The sequence below is a fragment of the Lotus japonicus genome, chromosome 6 (genome assembly GCF_012489685.1).
Source record: "Lotus japonicus ecotype B-129 chromosome 6, LjGifu_v1.2".
Classification (NCBI taxonomy): domain Eukaryota; kingdom Viridiplantae; phylum Streptophyta; class Magnoliopsida; order Fabales; family Fabaceae; genus Lotus; species Lotus japonicus.
The window spans coordinates 2,661,101-2,680,493 of NC_080046.1; the positions used below are offsets into that span (position 1 = coordinate 2,661,101).

Consider the following 19,393-nt stretch of genomic DNA (forward strand, 5'->3'; position numbering starts at 1 on the left):
CAGATACAATGATTAAACCCATGAAACACTGATAAGTCATGATATCAGTTATGCAAAAATAAAACACTAGCTAGCTACTATACATATACTTTCCTAGATAATTTTGCTAGCATTGTCTGTAATACACTATATATATAATTGACCAGAATAACACAAAGATATATATCAAATTGGTTATAGTAGTGATGGATGCATTCCAAGTTCAATTCCAACAAATTATGGCCAATCTCATCACCTTTCTCTAATCTAATTTTTATTTCAAAATCCATCTCTTGGAATTAGTCTCCATAACCTGAATTCCTGTGTCTTGATATTTGAAGGGCCTTCATTCAGCATCAACGCGGTTGTGTTTCTCTCTCCAACACTCCATGCCGCATCAGGTTTAGAGGCATATATGGTCTTTGTGAAAGTAGGACAAGCACATACACCCAGTGCTAAATGGGTGCAAACACCATTGGTGATGGTGTTACAAGAACACTCGCCCAATGATAAGTGGGTACAAACATTCTTAAGGTTGTTGATTGTGTTGGCTGAAGCAGACAAACTCAACGACAACTGTGTACAAACGTTGCCACTGTTGCTGTAAGCCATAGTAGAAGTGGAATAGCCTAAACCCTTTTCTTTCTGAAATTCAAGAAATGAGGCATTATCCATGAGGTAGCACGTAGCTGTGACTCACTCAACTGATTTTATACAGAAAATTTGGATAACTATTGTAGATTTTCTATGATTCTATCTAATATAATTTCAAGTCCAGATTTTAATAGCTATTCTCAACTTTAGGGTTTTTTTGTTTGACAGAAACTTTAGGGTTTATATGTTAATGAATCTCAACTCTTGATTTTATGACCTGTTTTTATTGATTTATATTGGCTGGTTGTTTTTTAAATAAGCTCATCTTTTGAATTTATTTCCGAGTTAAGATTTTTTTTTATATGCTCAAAAACAAAAGTAGTTAACATATTAATTGTATTTAGACAATAATCCCTTTATATAATTTTTTTTGCGCGTATCTCTTTTTATAGATAATTTCAAAAAAAAATAATCTCTTTTTATAGATAATAACAAGAGATACGTCCTTTCAAAAAAATAAAACAAGAGATACGTATCTGGCCTTTTGTAGAAAGTCATAAATATAAAATGTTAAGATTTGTAAGGTTTATTTTCTTTACAAAAAATTTGCAAATAAGATAGAAATTAAGGATTTGGGATGAAATTCAAAAGAAATTATATATGCTGACTTTATGACTTTTCAAGATAAAAATAACAATTCTAAAAAAAGATTGTTGCTTTACCACTTGTAAGGAAAAATAATAGAAGAATTATTTTGAAAATCTAATCAACCATAAAAGAACTCGAGAATAAAAGACCCAACTAATGAAAATAAAATTACAAAAATTAAATAAATTGAAATATTTCTTTCGGCTATAAACCAAATTAAATAAGTTATTGATCATATTAATTCATAAAAATCATAAATAATAATTAAATGTTTATCGTTTGTAATACGTGTGTTGTATGGGCTCTCTTAAAATACAAATAAAATTCAAAATGTGTTAGAGAGAGAAGGGGGGAGAGAGAGAGTGGCGCCAGAACGACGGACGAAAAGGCGTGACCTCATGTTTCTTCACTCACTTCCCTGACTCGGTAGGTGAAAATGACATTTGGAAAGAATTTCAGAGGTGGGGGAGGGTATAGGAGGTATTCAATATTCCTCGGAAATAATTAAAAGGGACAAGGCTGGAAGAAGATTTGGTTTTGTGCGGGTCATGGGTGTAACTGACACTGGTAGGCTTGAGAAAGAGCTAGATCAATTTTTTCTTGGTGATCTGGAAGTACATGTGAATCGACTTAGGTTCGCAAAGGTTTCCAAGGCATTGGTACTAACAAGTAGCGTTCTGTCAAGGGAGCAGTAAGGACCTTCGGGCTCCCAATCTGCCCTTCCGGAGAAAGGATTACTTTGAGTGTGCCTTGGTTTCTGTTGGGGGACTCGTTCATGTTGATGATGCGAAGGAGTCCTTCTCTAGAATTGAGTATGCAAGATTACAAATCAGTACAACGTTGAGAGAGTTAGTGTCACGATCGGTATCAATCAGATTCAATCGGACGGACTATGAGATTAGCTTACTTGAGGAGATGTTGAACCAGATCATGGGGGGTGTTGTTGTCATTCACTGCACTGCAGGTCGGGAAAGAAGAAGAGGACTCGTCGGTTTGGTCAGCGGTGGGTTTAGCAAACGAGTCGGATGATGGAGGTGGGCAACAACAGATGAGAGGGGAGGTGATCTTGGTATGGCGGTGGGTAGCGGCGCACGCTATGTGGAAAGCTTGCATGAGAACCCTAGGGAGGGTGCAAACCTCGCTCGTGCCACACATGCAGGGAGCAAGCTAGAAGTCAGCAAATTTCCTAGGATAGGATTGACATGTGGCAAGGGAAAGCTATTAATTAATGATGAGTCATGCGATGTGGTGAGCAGTTGTGCTAGAGCACGTGACTTGCATGCGCCCTCACTTTAGTGGAGACGGATTGGACCCGTTGAACAAGGATAACCAAATTGGACCTCACATTGATGGGCATGTAGGTAATCTGGAATTTAAAGATGTGGGGCACTAGTCTACAGTAGGTGAATCTCTTGTTTTCCCAGTTAGAAACGTGACTACCAACAACGTTATGCTTGCAGATAAGATTCAAACTTGTGAGGGGGCAAGGACTGGTGACACAAACGATGAAGATTCAATCGAACAACTGGTGCACAATGTTGAAAGTGCTATGGCGATGGAGGTGGGACGTCGCCAACCGCAAGCTGGTACTGACATTCATGATAGGCCACACAGTTGTGGGTCCTCTAGTGGAACGTCGACGGGTGCTTCTCGGCGTAAGGTAAGACAATTTTGGCTCTCTTTATGCGATTCGATTTCTCATAGGAGGTGTTGGATTCAGAATTTAGAGGTGGAGGCTAAGAAATTGTGGGGTTTGGGGAAGGATTTGGGTGTTCTGTTCTATTCTAGTTTGTTGAAACGAGAAAAACAGTAGTGTTTCCACTTGTTAACAGATTGATATGTCTTGTTTTAATACTTCTTGTTTCAACGACATCTACATAACAAACTTTTTCTGCAATGAAAGTTGTTAATGTTAAGTTCAAACGCATCATAACGTTTTTTAAATCTTATTTTGATCATAACAATTTTATATAAGAAGTTTCACTGGAAATTAAACTATTGATAACGTTTCTGATTTCAGGAGAAACTCAAAAGGATACTACACGCTTCAACGTTCTATCACTCCTCTAAAGGAAAAATATCTCAGAAAGAAGAAGAGTCCTGTTGCTACTGAACAGTTTTGTAAAGTAGAATTAATCGCTCTTCAGCCTCGTCTCTGACCGTTCAATGCCACGTCATCAGTCAGATCTAACAAAGACAAATTTTGAGCGCCAAAGTCTTAGTTTGATTATAACCAGTTGTCCCACATTCAAATCAAATGACAACTATTTGTTTTGCATTCAAACTAGATCACATGAAGATAAGTTTGCTTCAGCAAAAGGCGCGCTGACCAACAAGGAAAAGTACAAGCTGTCAACATCAAATTGCCAAATTGTCTCATGTCTGAAAAGTAGCCCAAAGTCTATCACCACCTACTAGCTGACAAATATTATCTTTTTAGCTAAAGGATAGACTTGCTTCTGAAGCAACATTTAATGAAGCTACCAACCAAGCCTTTTGAATCAACGGCTCGATCTCATTTTACAACGGCTATCTCAACGGTTGGATATTGTCTCACAACGGCTACAACACTAGCAAACAAGTATTTAAGCCACTCTTGAAGATCTGAAGAAAAGAAGAATTAACTCCGAGAATACAAGCATTCAAGCATTCATTTCAAACTTCTCAACAGCATTCAAAGCTCAAGCAGAAATTCCTAAGTGTCAAACACAAGCCATTAAATTCTGCAAGTGAAAGAGAAAACCTCGTACCTTAAAAGAGTCATATCTCTTTATTCTCTTTACACTTTTGTTTGAACTCTTAAGTGATCCAAAGTCAGATCTAAAACCAAACACTTAGAGTTCCAGTGCCATAAATTATCTACCCCTACTCTTGAAAGAAGAGAATACCTGTAGAGTGATTTAAATCTTTGTAAGATTTTGGAGAAGTCCTGAACAATACTTGTAGGAGGAGTCATGTAGAATACTTGGAGAAGTCCGTGATAATACTTGGAGATGTCATGTCGAAATACTTGTATTGGAGAAGTCCTTGATACTTGCTAGTGAAAATCTTGGTGGTGGCCAAGTACTGGACGTAGCCCAATCGCTTAGGGTGAACCAGTATAAATCTCTGTGTGCTGATCGTTCTGTCATATTTACTGTTTTACTTCCGCTGCACTAAACAGTTTGTGAAAAGTCATACTTAAACATTTTTACAAAAGAACTTATATCTTCTTCTTAAAACAAAGTTTAAAAAGTAAATTTCAAGTACACAATTCAAACCCCCCCCCCCCTTTCTTGTGATACTTATTTGCATCTCAGTTAAGACTTGAATTACAAAAAAATCGAAGATGACCTTCTCATAAATTTATTAATTGTATATATTGAGAACTAAATTGTTTAAAGAATAAATTTATTAGTTGTACATATTGAGAGCTAAATTGCTTAAAAAATCGTTGTTGATACATTAGATAAATTTAGTACAGTAAAAGAACAAAGAGTTATATTTGAATAATTTTTTTATTATATCAAATATATATAATATTCACTAACAATTTATTATTATTATTTCATTTCCTAAAAAAATTCTATCTATATATATGTGTGTGTGTGTGAAAACTCTTTCAATTTGTGATCCTAGTTTGTTTTGTTCGAAATTTATGATCAATTGTGTTCTTTCCACCCCAGTATGAATCTCTCTTAATATATCCATCATGCAGGTGCAGAAAAGGAAAATAATTCATTCACATCCCAAATTCACTTTCAACTTGAGAGAGATAGAAATAGAAGAGAGAAGCGAGAGAGATATTGTAAGATTGGATACTCTCACCACCAATTGTGTGAGGTAGACAATGTTATTTATAATAAAGAAATTACATAATATTCTAAGGAATATTATGAGACATATTACAAAATATATAAATAATAGTAAAAGGAATATCCCGTAGGATATTACGCATATTTATCTCTAACACCCCCCGTCAAGCTTAGCGTTGGATTAAGACCAACGCGAAGCTTGGATCTAAAAAGTTCAAACAACGGACGAGGTAACGCCTTAGTGAAAATATCAGCAAGCTGGAGAGAAGTGGGCACATGGCGAACAGCTAATCGGCCAGAGGAAACCAGCTCACGGACGAAGTGACAATCCAAGTCAATGTGTTTGGCATGTTTATGAGCAACAGGATTCTGAGCCATAAACAAAGCACTCTGGTTGTCACTAAGAAGAAGGGGAGTCGCTGATAACCGAACACGAAGCTCATGAAGAAGATTAAGCAACCAAACGAGCTCAGAAGCAGTATTAGCCATGGCTCGGTACTCAGATTCACAACTAGAGCGAGCAACAGTAGGTTGTTTCTTGGCACTCCAAGACAAGAGATTATCACCAAGAAAGATGGCGTAGCCATAAGTAGAGCGACGAGTGTCAGTGCAGCGAGCCCAATCAGCATCACTATAACCAAGAACAGCGGGGGAAGAGGTACGACGAAACGTAAGACCATAGTGCTGCGTGCCACAGACATAACGAAGAATGCGTTTGACAGCCTGAAAGTGTTCTACAGTCGGAGCCTGAAGAAACTGACTAACCGTGTTAACAGCATATGACAAGTCAGGACGAGTAATAGTCAAGTACTGCAAGGCCCCAACCAAAGAGCGATAATGCGTAGGATCTGAGTAAGCCTCACCAGAACTAACAAGATGAGAACCGGCAGCCAGGGGCGTCGAAACATGACTGGCCTCAAGCATCAGAGCACGAGAAAGCAAATCATGAGCATATTTGGCTTGGCCCAAGAACAAGCCATCAGCAGTATAAGTGATCTCAAGACCAAGGAAGTAGCCAAGCTTACCCAGATATTTAATTGCGAACTCAGCATTAAGGCGAGCAATAAACTCAGTCAGAAGAGAAGGGTCACTTCCAGTAAGAATTGTGTCATCTACATACACAAGAAGATACAGGGTAATGCGTCCTTTGTAGAAGAAGAACAAGGAAGGATCAGCCCGACTACACGAAAAACCGTAGCGCATAAGAAAGGAGCTTAAGCGCTGAAACCAAGCACGAGGGGCCTGTTTGAGGCCGTAGAGGGCCTTGTTCAACCGACACACATGAGTCGGGAAGCGAGGATCAACAAACCCAGGAGGTTGCTCCATATAAACAGTTTCAGTGAGATGACCATGAAGGAAAGCATTTTTGACATCCAACTGATGAAGCTGCCAATCATTGAGCACAGCAAGAGATAAAATGAGGCGTACAGTAGTAGCTTTGACAACAGGACTGAAAGTAAGGGAGTAATCAAACCCTGGAATCTGCGTGAAACCCTGAGCTACCAAACGCGCTTTTAAGCGCTCAACAGTGCCGTCACTATGGAATTTAGTGCGAAAGACCCATTTACTACCAACAACATTGGTAGTGGAAGGACGAGGAACCAAAGTCCAAGTACAATTCTTATGAAGAGCAGAAAGTTCATCCTCCATGGCGGCCAACCATTGAGGATTCTTCATAGCAGATTTAAAACCCTTAGGCTCAGTAACAGTATGCAAAGCAGTAAGAAGGCCAGTAGGCTGAGCATGAACCAAAGCATAACGCGGATTAGGCTTAAAAATACCATTCTGAGATCTAGTCCGAGGGCGAGCAGCATCAGGAGCAAGAGGAACCTGAGCTACAACCGGAGAAGGAGCCGGTGGGGAAGCAGGGGGACCTGGAGCCACAATAGTAGGGGCGGCTAGCGGTGCTGGGGAAGCAGGAGCCGGCGAAGGTGGGGCAGCATTATGAGGAACCGGCGAGGGTGGTGCATCATCATGAGGAACCTGCAGAACATCGGAGTCATCACAAGAAGGACAAAGCAAAAGACCAGTATGTGGGGAACTCTCCCGAATGACGGGGACATCAGGCTGTGCAGATGGAGGTGGTCCTACAGACGGTTCATAAAATGTAGAGACCACCAAGTCATTAGCAGAAGAGGGAGAACCTGCAAAAGGGAAGCAAAATTCATCAAACTGAGCATGACGGGACACATAAGTCCGAGAGATAGCCGGATCAAAGCATTTGAATCCCTTGTGTTGACCGTTGTATCCCAAAAATATGCAAGGAGAACTCCTGGGGCTAAACTTATGTTTCATGTATGGACGCAAGCACGGAAACACCCGACAGCCGAAGGGATGGAAATTAGTATATGTAGGCGCAACATGAAACAGAAGCTGAAATGGAATCTGATTAGAGAGCACCTTAGAAGGAACACGATTAATAATATATACCGCAGTACTGAAAGCATCAACCCAATGGCTAGTAGGGACATGTGAGTGATACAACATAGCAAGACCAAGCTCAAGAACATGTCTATGTTTCCGTTCAACTCGCCCATTCTGTGCTTGAGTATGAGGGCAGGAAAACCGATGAAGCACACCCGAAGAAGCAAATAAAGTGTGTACTTTATGATTAGTGAACTCAGTGCCATTGTCACTTTGAAAAACTTTGATCGACCGGGAGAATTGGTTTTCCACAAACGCTTTGAATCGAACAAGAACATCATAAACATCAGACTTGCGCTTTAATGGATAAAACCAAGTAAACCGGGAAAAATCATCCACAAAAATAACAAAGTAAGAAAAACCATCAACGGAAGCAACAGGAGATGGTCCCCACAAATCACAATGGATAAGGTCCAAAACTGCAGAAGCTCGTTTATTATTATCATAAAAGGCTAAACGTTTACTCTTAGCCATCTGACAAGAAGTACAACAGATAGGCTTAGGCAAAATAGATGAAACATTAAAACAGCCAAGTTTATGCAATTGTTGAATTATTTCAAAATTGACATGTCCTAATCGTGAGTGCCACAATTCAAAGGAGGCACGAGGTAATGGAGAACTGGTAGTAAGTAGCGCATGCGATCCTTGGTCAAGCACATAAAGTCCTTTATCACATTGGCCCCTTCCCAGAACGGCGCCTGTCTGTCGGTTCTGAATAACAAAAGAATCATCCAGAAAAATAGCTTTAGCATTATGTTCACGAGTCAATTTGCTAACAGAGACAAGATTTTTAGTTAACCGAGGCACAACCAAAACATTAGATAAAGGAACAGAATGTGAAACAGAACGAGAACCAATATGAGAAATATGTAAACCAGCCCCATTACCAACAAGAACACGACCATTACCGGAGTAATCTTGAGAGTCCGTCAGCTGAGATAGAGAAGGAGTCATATAAGAGGTGGCACCTGTATCCATATACCAGTCGGAACGGTTGGAGTTATCCAATGAACAACCCGCATCAAAAGATTGAGCTAAATTGGCAGACTCAGAAGAACGATCCCAGCGAACCGAACGATCCCAGCGAACCGGACACTTATCAGCATAGTGACCCTGCTCACGACAAATTTGACAGCGAGGAATGTAAGAGCCACGACGACCAGAGCCACCATTAGTGCGACGCGGACGAGATCCACCATTAGAGTTGCCACGATGACCACCACGAGAACCACCACCATAATTACCACGGTTGCCACTAGTGGAAGACTGATTGCCAGAAGAGCGAGTCTGATTGCTCGCATGGAAAGCAGCAGGTGGAGGAGTCACTGATTCCTCAAGAGAAGCCTGAAAAATAGCATGGCTCTCGACCTTACAAAGAATATCAGTAAAGAAAGGTAAGGGTACCTGATCAAGCTGTCCTGTGGAGAAATTTGCGTACGAGGGGCCAAGACCACGAAGAAACCAGTGAACTTTGTCATCATTAGCGACAGGGGCACCAATAGCAGCCAATTGATCACAAATAGTGCGGAATTTCCGGCCATATTCAGAAACGGAGAGGGAACCACGACGCATGAGTTGGAGCTCATCACGAAGACGCAGTTCACGGGCCTTGCTGCGTGAAGCATAAGCAGAATGAAGAGCAGTCCAAACATCCCGGGCAGTGGTAGCACTGAGGGTCTCATATAAAGCTTCCTCAGTCAGTGAGGAAAGAAGGAGACTGTTGACGTTGCGATCGCGAGTCTGCCACTGAGCAAAGGAAGGATTTGGACCTGGAACAGCACGCAAACCAGGAGAAACATGCTGTGGCACAAACTCCGGTGGTGGATCAACGGTAGGATCAACAATGTCATAAAGATTTTGATTCTGAAGAAGAGTCGTGACCTGTTTACGCCAGAGAAGAAAATTATCTGATTTTAGTTTCACTGTAATCATATGCACCAAAGTGTTGAAGGAAAATGTCGGAGGTGTAGCGTCCGAAGCCATGGTAAAGAGAACACAACTGTCCCAAAAATAAATAAATAAATAAACTGCCAACAAGAAAGACAAATTAGCTGACGCAGGAACAAGGTGTGGGGGACAGCACGGTCAACAAGGCTTGGTGTGCCGGCACGGAAATCGATGATGCACGGAATCTAGGCACAAGTGGCTGGCGGCTGTCTGGGAAACATACGGCAGCACGCGGAAAGCAAGGTGTCTGGCGGCGCAACAAACGCTAGCTAGCACCAACGGGCAGGAGAGACAGAAAAGTTGTCTGGCGGCGCGGAAAAAAGGACTGACGGCGTGCTGGCGCGTGTCCCGCGTGGCTGGCAGCAAGGAGACAAAAGTTGTCGGCGGCAGAGACAAGAACGTGGGCGCAGAGCAGGAAGCACGTGCAGATGATGTCGGCTGCACAAGGGACAAGGGATGACGTCAGTGGCTGCTGCACGGAGAGTAGCTGCTGGCAAGAAAAAGTGAAGCACTTGCACATAAAGCAAGGCGACGGCAGCAGCTTAAAAAAGAGAGAAAGTGACGGCAGGGTTTGGAGGCTAGGGTTAGAACCTTAAACCTGATACCATGTAAGATTGGATACTCTCACCACCAATTGTGTGAGGTAGACAATGTTATTTATAATAAAGAAATTACAGAATATTCTAAGGAATATTATGAGACATATTACAAAATATATAAATAATAGTAAAAGGAATATCCCGTAGGATATTACGCATATTTATCTCTAACAGATATAATGAGTGATGTGATAGAAAAGAAAAGAAAGTTGGTGCAAAAACTGGTATCAAGAGATATATACGTCAATATAATGTTCATATTCAGAAAATAGTGCAGCCGTGTAGGCATTCTTAGATACAATGAATACAGGCAGCTCTTCACACTACATCAACCCATGATAAAACCATGTGGGATACTATAGTCCTCCTATATGTATACACTTGAAGTCTTGAACATTAAAACTCTTTTTGGGATAACAGAAGGAAATAATAGCTTATACAATCGACTTCGTATACACTAGGAGGTAAAGTGAGTATCTTATACACAGCGTGGTTAAGAAATTTTCAGAAATCTGAACGTAGGTAATTGGTTTATATATACTGGTCATTGTGATTTTGTCCATTCTGTCAAATATGCACAATTATGGGACCTTAAGCAGTAAGGTAGACATTAATCTCTCACAAAAATGAATCACGTATTAATCGTGCTAATACCCGAGAAGATAATCTGCTGACAATCTCTGGAAGCACTTTAACAGTGATGCCCGGCAACACTGGGAGAAGTTCTTGGATAATCTGAGGAACATTCAGTGCCTATAGCCACCCACAAAAAAATAGATAGATATATATAAATGTGTTGAACCTATTTCAGAAGAAAAGAGTAAACAAGCGCGTATTTGTGCAAAAATAAAGATCATGATTTTCAGCAATTAATTCTTCATTACCTGACTAGATGTCCTTGATAGAGAACTTCCTGCAGTCAAGAACTCCACCACTTTCTGGACATTGTTCAGTATAACTTCATCCTCTTCAGTTATGGTCGGTATAAGAGCTGCAGGCTTAAAGGGTCCCATAGTAGATACCATACTGAAAACAGGGGTTGCATTCTGAACTCCTAGTATGGACATCATTCTTACCAGTTGTTCCCTTGTTATTGCATCAATGCCCTTAACAATCTGCTTTCCACCAGCAATAATGAGTCAAATATCTAAAAATCCATGCACTCAACAAATGCACAATATTCATTTAAACTCCAGTACTTCAACACAGGGCACTAGTTCATAAAGATGTGAACATTGTAGCACTCCATGAATCACCTCAAAATATATAAGAATCAACTTATCCATTTCTTTCATTCATGTAGTTAGTAGATAAAATGTTCAAACGCAAAAAGAGAAGAAAAAAACAAAGGTTCCCACTTTTATATCAAGGAGGGGGAAATCACTAGTTTCATCTGACAGAGTAGAATAATAACTAATTCCATTGTATTTAGAGAGACATTTGAAGAAAATAAGCTAGAAAGTTATATTTAACAATCTTGAAAATTAACATAATATAAAAGCTTCTTCAATGCTGAAAATACCTCATCCAAAAGAAATTCTCGGAAAAAATTGCCCCTATCAGATAGCAAAAACGCTAAAGCTGCCCTTGTTTGTACTGGCTGTTGTTGTTGAGGGATAACAGACTGAAGTCCCTGCAAGAGATATTCTGACTGACCAGTAATAGCCCCAAGACCAGCCATGTTCCCTTTCAGATCCTCTCCACCACCACTTTTGGCGGCAGTAATAAAATTCTCGAAGGCTTGCATGACATCAATAAATCTTTCTGCATCAAAAACTCCAGATTTTCCATATATAGTGTAACGCAGAGCACTCCTTAGCCGAGGCGATTCATCAGTGAGGAGCCTCTATCATTGAAATGGATGAACATCAACTTATATTACTCAAGAGAATCTAGATAGAGTACTAGCACAGGCCAGTTATACATAGTGATGGTTGTAAAAATATTAAATGTAGCTAGGAATGTTCCACAAAAAGTGAAAGTTCAGTAATAATATAAACACAGCTTCCTTTCAATTCTCTCTACTTCTAACCAAAATTCAAAAAATGTAATTTCTCCCACGCTTTCTGTCTATAATATACATTTTCCACACAGTGGGCCTCTTTGGGCTTGGGTCATGCAATGACGCTCATCAAATTCTGCAGGTCTATCAGGAACACTTCCAATTTAATAAATGTTCAACCTTTTCGAGAGACTAGACAGAGATTTTTCTGCCCAATCCTAGTGCCACTTGGCTTCATATTTTTCTGTACTGCATGATACAGTCTAACTATGATAGCCCAACCAAATCTTGCTGATTATACCTTTTGTAAGATTCTACATAATGTTACCAAATCAAAACCAATGGCTAATCTTATCTGGTTCAAGCAAAACTAAATTTCCAAGCAGATATGCAGTTATGAATTACACAGAGAAATCAACACAATGGAACAGGCAAAAGCAAACTCCTGACTGTTTAATACCTGTGCAATATATGGATAAGCCTCATCAACAATGGCAAAATCAGGATTTCCAACTAATGCTATCCCTTCCAAAACCCCAATAGCCCTAATTATAAGGGCAAAGTATGGGGGTATCCTAAAAGGATAATCGAAGGTAATTTGAGCCAAATCTGATGCTAGCTCCTGAAAATTGATGTTTTTTGCCCCTCCACCTTCTAAAGCCTGATCAAAGACCTTGGCCAGAACTGGCAAGATAGGCTCCAAATTGACGCCATCTGGAATAAAACCAAGTTTAACAAAGTCTTTCACTATGGCTGTATAGTCCCTGTGGATGAGATGAGAAATTGCTTCAATCATCCCATACTTTTGATCATCAGTCAATTTTGTAACAAGCCCTGAGTGCAACAAAATAACTCCATCATTGATCAAACGATTAGGTATAAAAGTAATTAAACAAGGGTGGCACCAAGGAAAAAGCAACATAGTTGACCAAGACAACAGGACAATTTAGAAGAACAATATGTAACTTTAATTGGGAATAACAAAGCACACTTGTCTAATTGTTTATAGATGCCCCGCCCCGCACAAGACACAAAATTTTGACATGATTCGAATTAAAACATAGCTACTCTAGTCCTAACTCTACTCAAAAGCTCGCATATGAGATGATAATTGTCCAAGTTTATATAAGCTCTACTTTTCCCATATCTCTAGTCAATGGGATCTCAACAATATAAGGAACTAAAATACGGTTAAAAGGACAACTGCAAAGTCAATTGCCCATAAAATAAATTGTTTTGGGTGAACCATAACAGGAGTTAAATTTCATTAACTAATGAAAGAAAATTTGTTTTATATTTGGGGTTACGCTGATAAAAGAATAATTATAACTCTCACTGTTACCATCTTCAAATAATATTGTAAATAATTTGTAAAATGCCCAAAAATATTTGGATATTTGATTCTTTCAGAATTTATTTACTTTTTTTGGTGAAAAGCTTCTAGCTTTAAATATACATCTTAATTAAAATTAGTTTATCATGTAACATTTACTTTATCAGTAAATAAGATGTTATACTTCAGCTCAAATGAAGAATCTAGAAAGATCTCATCTCATGTAAATATCATTTGAGATTTCATTCTAAATTATAACTGATCACTACTTTAACCAGTTCAAGCAGTCCAACAATGACCAAGCACATACATTTTGCATGAAGATAAATGGTTTTATGAAAGAAAAAATTAAGAAACTACTGGATAATTTCAATTCAGCTTTAAAATAGAAAATTATTAAAATCATGAAGATCAATGGTGCTATAAAAGAAATGAGTAATTTATATTGATATTGAGTAAATAATCATATTTCCTAAAATACTTCATTTGCCAACAAATATTATCAGATTCAGCCATTCAGGACAGTATACGACCAAACAACAACTGTAGCCATTTCCTACTAAGTGGAGTTGACAGCAAGGTATAAAGCATGTCATAATGTCCTATTTAGGACAGTATATCCATCATAAAAAATAAAAAACCATAATGCACATTATGTCTCTCCTGATCATGAACAAAAATTTATCTACAAAGATACAATATTTCACTACCTACTATAATCAAACCGGTTTTTACCAAAGTCAAGTATGGCAAGTTTTCCATCAGGAGTGCGGATCAAGTTCCCTGGATGTGGATCAGCATGAAAAACTCCAGTATCAAGCAGCTGAAATAAAATGAAAATAAATCAATACCAAAACTGTTTGGTCATAATTTACTTCTTATATATATCAACATTTTCTTGAATGACAATACTGTCCGGCAAACTTGCAAGGACCATAAGCAATAGCATAAACAGTTGGACAAAATTTTGGGTATACCATCTCATGTTTCATTAAACTATACAATAGTCAATTAAATAAGTAATAAATTTTGTAAAAAATCTATTGTCCCCATGGAAGTTATAATTTGGCTTCCCCATTGAAAAGATTTTGTAAACAATCTACTTATATTTTTAACTAATGTTTTTTATTTTATAATAGCAGTTATATTTGGTTTTCTATTGAAAAATGCAAATAAAGAAAGTTATAATTTGGTTAACAAACTGCGGGTAATGAGTAAGGGTACAGGTACAGGTACAGGAATATAGATACGCAGAGGATAACACTCATGTGGATACGGCTACCGGTACATTTTGCAGACGCGGGTATGGGGATGGGTACTATAGTACCCTACCCGGACCCTACCGATTTCCATCCCTATTGGTGTGGCATCTATCGAGGAGAAGATGACAAAAATTGGTTAAGGTCAGACATGCGCAAAGAAGACCTTTGGAGTCATAAGTGAGAAGTGTTGACAACATGGTTCTTAGTCCTTTGAAGATGGATAGAGGGAGGCCAGAAAGGACGTTGGGAGATCTTAATAAAAGAGACCTCATAGTCAATAATGTCCCATAAAATTTGTTTTTTAATCGAGCGCGATGGTATTGTGTGATCCATATAGCTGACCTCACTGGGATTTAGCCAACCTCAGCAGGATAAGGCCTTTGTTATTGTTGAAGATAATATCCCCGTGATATTTATAAAAGAAAAAGGAAAAGAGTGACATAATCTATCCTAAAATAGTGCCATGTATTAACAACAAAGTTAAAATGGTGTGGCAATTTTGCAATTACAATTTACAAGTGAAAGCAAGAAATAAAATAGAATATGTTTTTGTCAAAAAGTTGTAAGATGGACGATACCAATGACTTGATTAAAAAAATGCTCACAGATTCTAATGGCGTAAGACAGCTGCAAGCAATAAAACTACCTGTTTTAGATAGCAGATGACTCCAACATTAACCAGTTCTCCAACATCACTTTCTGTGCTCTGTGACAGTTTCTCTCCATCAATCCATTCTGTTGTAAGAACCCTCCTTGATGTATATTTCTGGTAAGTTCTTGGTATGACAACCTGAAAATAAAACTGTCAGAAGATGCAAGAAAATTCTCCTCATGACCATTCTTATTAGAGTAACACGTGGGTGACTCAAAGAAGTCCCACACTGTATAAATAAACAAAGTGTACAATAGTACATAAGTTAAAGGACACACACACCCATCGCCTTAAGTGCCTTAAGGTTTAGTGGTGACGTGAGTATTGAAAATGTTTAACTGAATTTCATTGATTGTAAAACTGAAGAGTACAATTGATGATCTCTCTATTTATAGAGAGTTACAAGCTTGCATAAGAAGCTAACTAATTCTGTTATGCCAGCTCAGCTTTGACAGCTAAGCTTAACAGCTAAGATAACTAACTTGACAGCTAAGCTAATTACTAGAGTAACTAACTCCATAACAGTAACTAACAGTTACTTAACAGAAACTATATCTGACTATATATTATACTCTAATAGTGAGTGTAGCTTAAATTCTAACATGGTACCAGAGCTGCATATACCTAACATCTCACCTTAAGTGAGTTGAACTGTGAGGACTGGGGAGGACGCGTAGAAGCACCAGTTAGAAGGGTAGATTAGATAGAAAATAGTTATAAAACTAATGGTAAAGGAAGACCAAGGAAGGTAAGCCAAACTATTAAGATGGATTTGGATTGAAATGGTCTACCATAAAACATGATTCATTGTTAGACCGGGTCATTAAGTCGTTGTTTCATCCATGTAGCCAAACTCACTTAGTGGGAAAGGCTTTGGTTGTTATTGTTATTTAAGTAACCTCAACCTGGCAACAGGTTATCCACATAAATGAAATATCTTTAATCTCCATTGTCTAAGCTACAGTCAGAGTTGCTAGGGGATGTCAAAAACATGTAAATTTCCTTTATGCTGCAACAGGTATAACAAGTAAGTTGAGGTTGAACATTAAATCACAAGCCTAGAAAAGAGAATGGTTATATCTCCTACCTCCATCTGATTTACCATATGTTCAAGTCGAATTAAGCCGTATTGTGGAAGAAGCAAATACGCTTTATATGTGTGATAAAAAGGTCGTAAAAAATATGATAAGGCTCACCTGTGGTAGGTCTTTCCTCATCATTTCAACAAAACAGTTTCCATTTTCACCTTCATTCACATAGTCTAACTCCTCAAAAAATCGAGCAGCCCACTCATCAACCAACCCAACCACGTCTATGGAGACCTAATAAATATTACGTAAAAACAAACTGGGTTGTTCAGATAACATTTATAATGAAGAATTAATTAAGTGACACTAATGTTACCCACTACATCTGTCACATTAATTAATTAACTAAACATATATGAGTTTAAGTCCAAGCTCACAAGAATTTAACTTGCCTGGGGAAACTTTTTGAGAGCCAAACCCAGGTTCCTAATAATGAATAGATCAACAGTAACTGTCTCAAGAACAAAAGGTCTTTGCACTTTAACAGCCACCCGATCCCCATTTTCCTTTAGGCGGCCCTTATATACCTGTCCAAGAGATGCTGCATAGGTTTCACAGAAAAACAATACTTGTTGATTAACTAACTTAAAATCCAGCAATGAGAGACTGTACTTTCCTACAAAGAAAGTGAAATATCTAATAGGTTGTTGGGAGAGATACCAGCAGCAATGGGAGAAGATGATAATTCTGAATAAAGATTTTGCCATGGCTGACCAAGCTCCTCCTCAATTAGAGCCATAGCCATATCATCTGGAAATGAAGGAACCTTCACATTTTATGGAACCCCCCACCCCCAAAAAGAACAGAGGAACCTCAGCAAGAGATTTAACTTCATATATCAGAAATCAAAATGTAATTTTGTGACTGCTAATAATTTTCATTTTTCAATATTTAGAATTCATCAAACTATAATTAAGATGAAAAAATATTTTGCTCTTATGCTGCTTGAATTTAGTAAAGAAATTAATCACACTTGTCCAACAAATCGTGTTGTTAACTTTATTTTCTCTGGCTCACTATCTCCCTATGTCAGGCTATGTTTGACAAATTGACAATTTAGATTCATTTAAAAATGAAATTCTGGGATACATGGAAGAGAGCATATGCTAGAAAAGGGAGAAGGAGCAACAAGCTTACTTTATCACAAAGCTTCTGCAGCTCTGTCATTGCTGCAGGTGACAGTATATCAGGTCGAATGCTCAACGCTTGCCCAAGTTTTATGTACGCTGGACCCAAAGATGTCACAATTTCCCGCAATTCAATGGCCCTAGCAACTTCATTCTGGTTATGGAAAGAGCAGAAAAGAATAACCACAAGGTAGTCTTAAAATTTGCATTTTGAACAACAACTACAAAATGTAATTACATAATACAATCTCAAGCTGTAAGCTCTTCCATATAGAACTAGAACTAGAACATATACCATTATGAAACTTCAGTTTAAAGCCCTATATTTTTGTACATATACAACTAAAAACCTACAATATTACTTATGTCAATTAATCATAATACTTTTAGTCACCAAAAAAATATATAAAGTCACCAAAAAAATCATAATATTTTAACATGATATATTTTATATGAAATATCTTGAGATTTTCTCATAACAAAACTACACTTCCTGCCCAAAAAAATGACAGAGGAAAAACTAACTCTGCTTGTCTCGATTTAGGGTCCGTTGTTTTTCTAAAACAGAAGTGCATTGTTCATTGAAAATAATAATAATTAGGTAAGTCATTTAAGAAAACAGAACCTATATCATAATCATAAACAAAATCATTTTTTTAAGCTTAAACACACAAGCCTGATACCAGAAATTGTCCAAAACAGGCGAATCAAAAACAAGAAACCGAAAGCAGGAAAAACAATTACAACAACAACAACAACGAAACATCTCAAGAATGAAGAGACGGTGCTAAGTTTCTCTGAACATTGAAGATACGGTGCTTACCTCCTTAACCTTCTTGTTAATCACATCCCAGGCAAGACGCGAAAGAAAACCACCAGCAACCGACATTAACTGCACAATACGTGTTGCAACTGCACGTGGACGTTTTCCCCAATATGCAGAAATGGTGGAAGGTTCATACACCAAAGGCAAAAACTCACTACTCTCATCTACCTACACAAAGTACCAAACTCCATTACAATCCTAATCAATTTATATTTTCTTATGGAAAATTAACAATCACACTGATTAATATTCAATGCTAATGAATATTCTTCCTGCATCAAATACAAGCTACACAAAATATATATCTGAGTGAAGTTTCAACTCAGCACCTCAACGAGACGAAGCTGAACATCATCTTCAGCAAAGAGAGAATCCTTCAGATTCTGCCCCCGAAGACCTCTCATGAGCGAGGCTAACTGCTCGTCCTCTTCCATCTGCGCCCTCACTCGCTTAATCTCCTTCGAAACATCTCCAATTCTCTGAAGAAAATTTACAGTATACAAGAATCGATTGAGCTCAACAAGAACTGTGAATCAGGTAAAATCAGGAGGAGGAGGAGGAGAAGAGTTACCGTGGGGACGGGTCTGTTCGGCGGAGACTTCGAGGATGAACCGTTGACGGTTGTAACCGGAGCGGGTTTTGGTTCAGTGGCGACGGCGAAAATGCGATTAGAGCGACGGCGGAGGGGGAGGAGGCTGTGGCGGTGGGAATGAGAGGAGCGACGGAAGGGGTCGATTTTGCAGTAGACGAGCTGCGATGCGGCGTCCATGGCGGAGGAAGGGTCGACGGTGGTGGTTGGTTGTGGTGTGAAGTGTGACAGTTTGCTTTGCCACCACCAGTGCTTCTTCCAGCTGCAAGTGAGGACAGCTTATTTTCCAAATTTAAATTTAAATTTTATATATAAATAGCCTTCCCATGGTAAAAATATTTCAATTATTTTTCATTTTAAAATTTATTAAGCTGTTTTTATCATTTTTTAAGAAAAGATTATTCAAAAAAATATTCATACATCACATAGATATGAAGACCTCGTTTGGATACAGAGTCATTGTAGCTTATTAAAAGTTTATCTACGTAAGTTTTAATAAGTGTTCTTTAAGATTGAATTGAAATCTTTT

The 19,393-nt window shown here is 38.4% G+C and overlaps 1 protein-coding gene across 1 annotated transcript; it reads right to left on the bottom strand.

Moving 5' to 3' along the window:
* Positions 1 to 10,194: 10,194 nt before the first annotated feature.
* LOC130722467 (uncharacterized) lies at positions 10,195 to 19,146 on the bottom strand. Its single transcript, XM_057573196.1, has 13 exons — positions 18,847 to 19,146; positions 18,605 to 18,754; positions 18,273 to 18,443; positions 17,460 to 17,603; positions 16,983 to 17,088; positions 16,715 to 16,863; positions 16,431 to 16,556; positions 15,229 to 15,372; positions 14,056 to 14,143; positions 12,448 to 12,821; positions 11,508 to 11,831; positions 10,870 to 11,100; positions 10,195 to 10,738 (listed from the first exon to the last, which is right to left on the bottom strand). Exons 1-13 carry the CDS (start codon positions 19,042 to 19,044, stop codon positions 10,604 to 10,606), a joined length of 2,340 nt encoding a protein of 779 aa, XP_057429179.1. The 5' UTR covers positions 19,045 to 19,146; the 3' UTR covers positions 10,195 to 10,603.
* Positions 19,147 to 19,393: the final 247 nt, after the last annotated feature.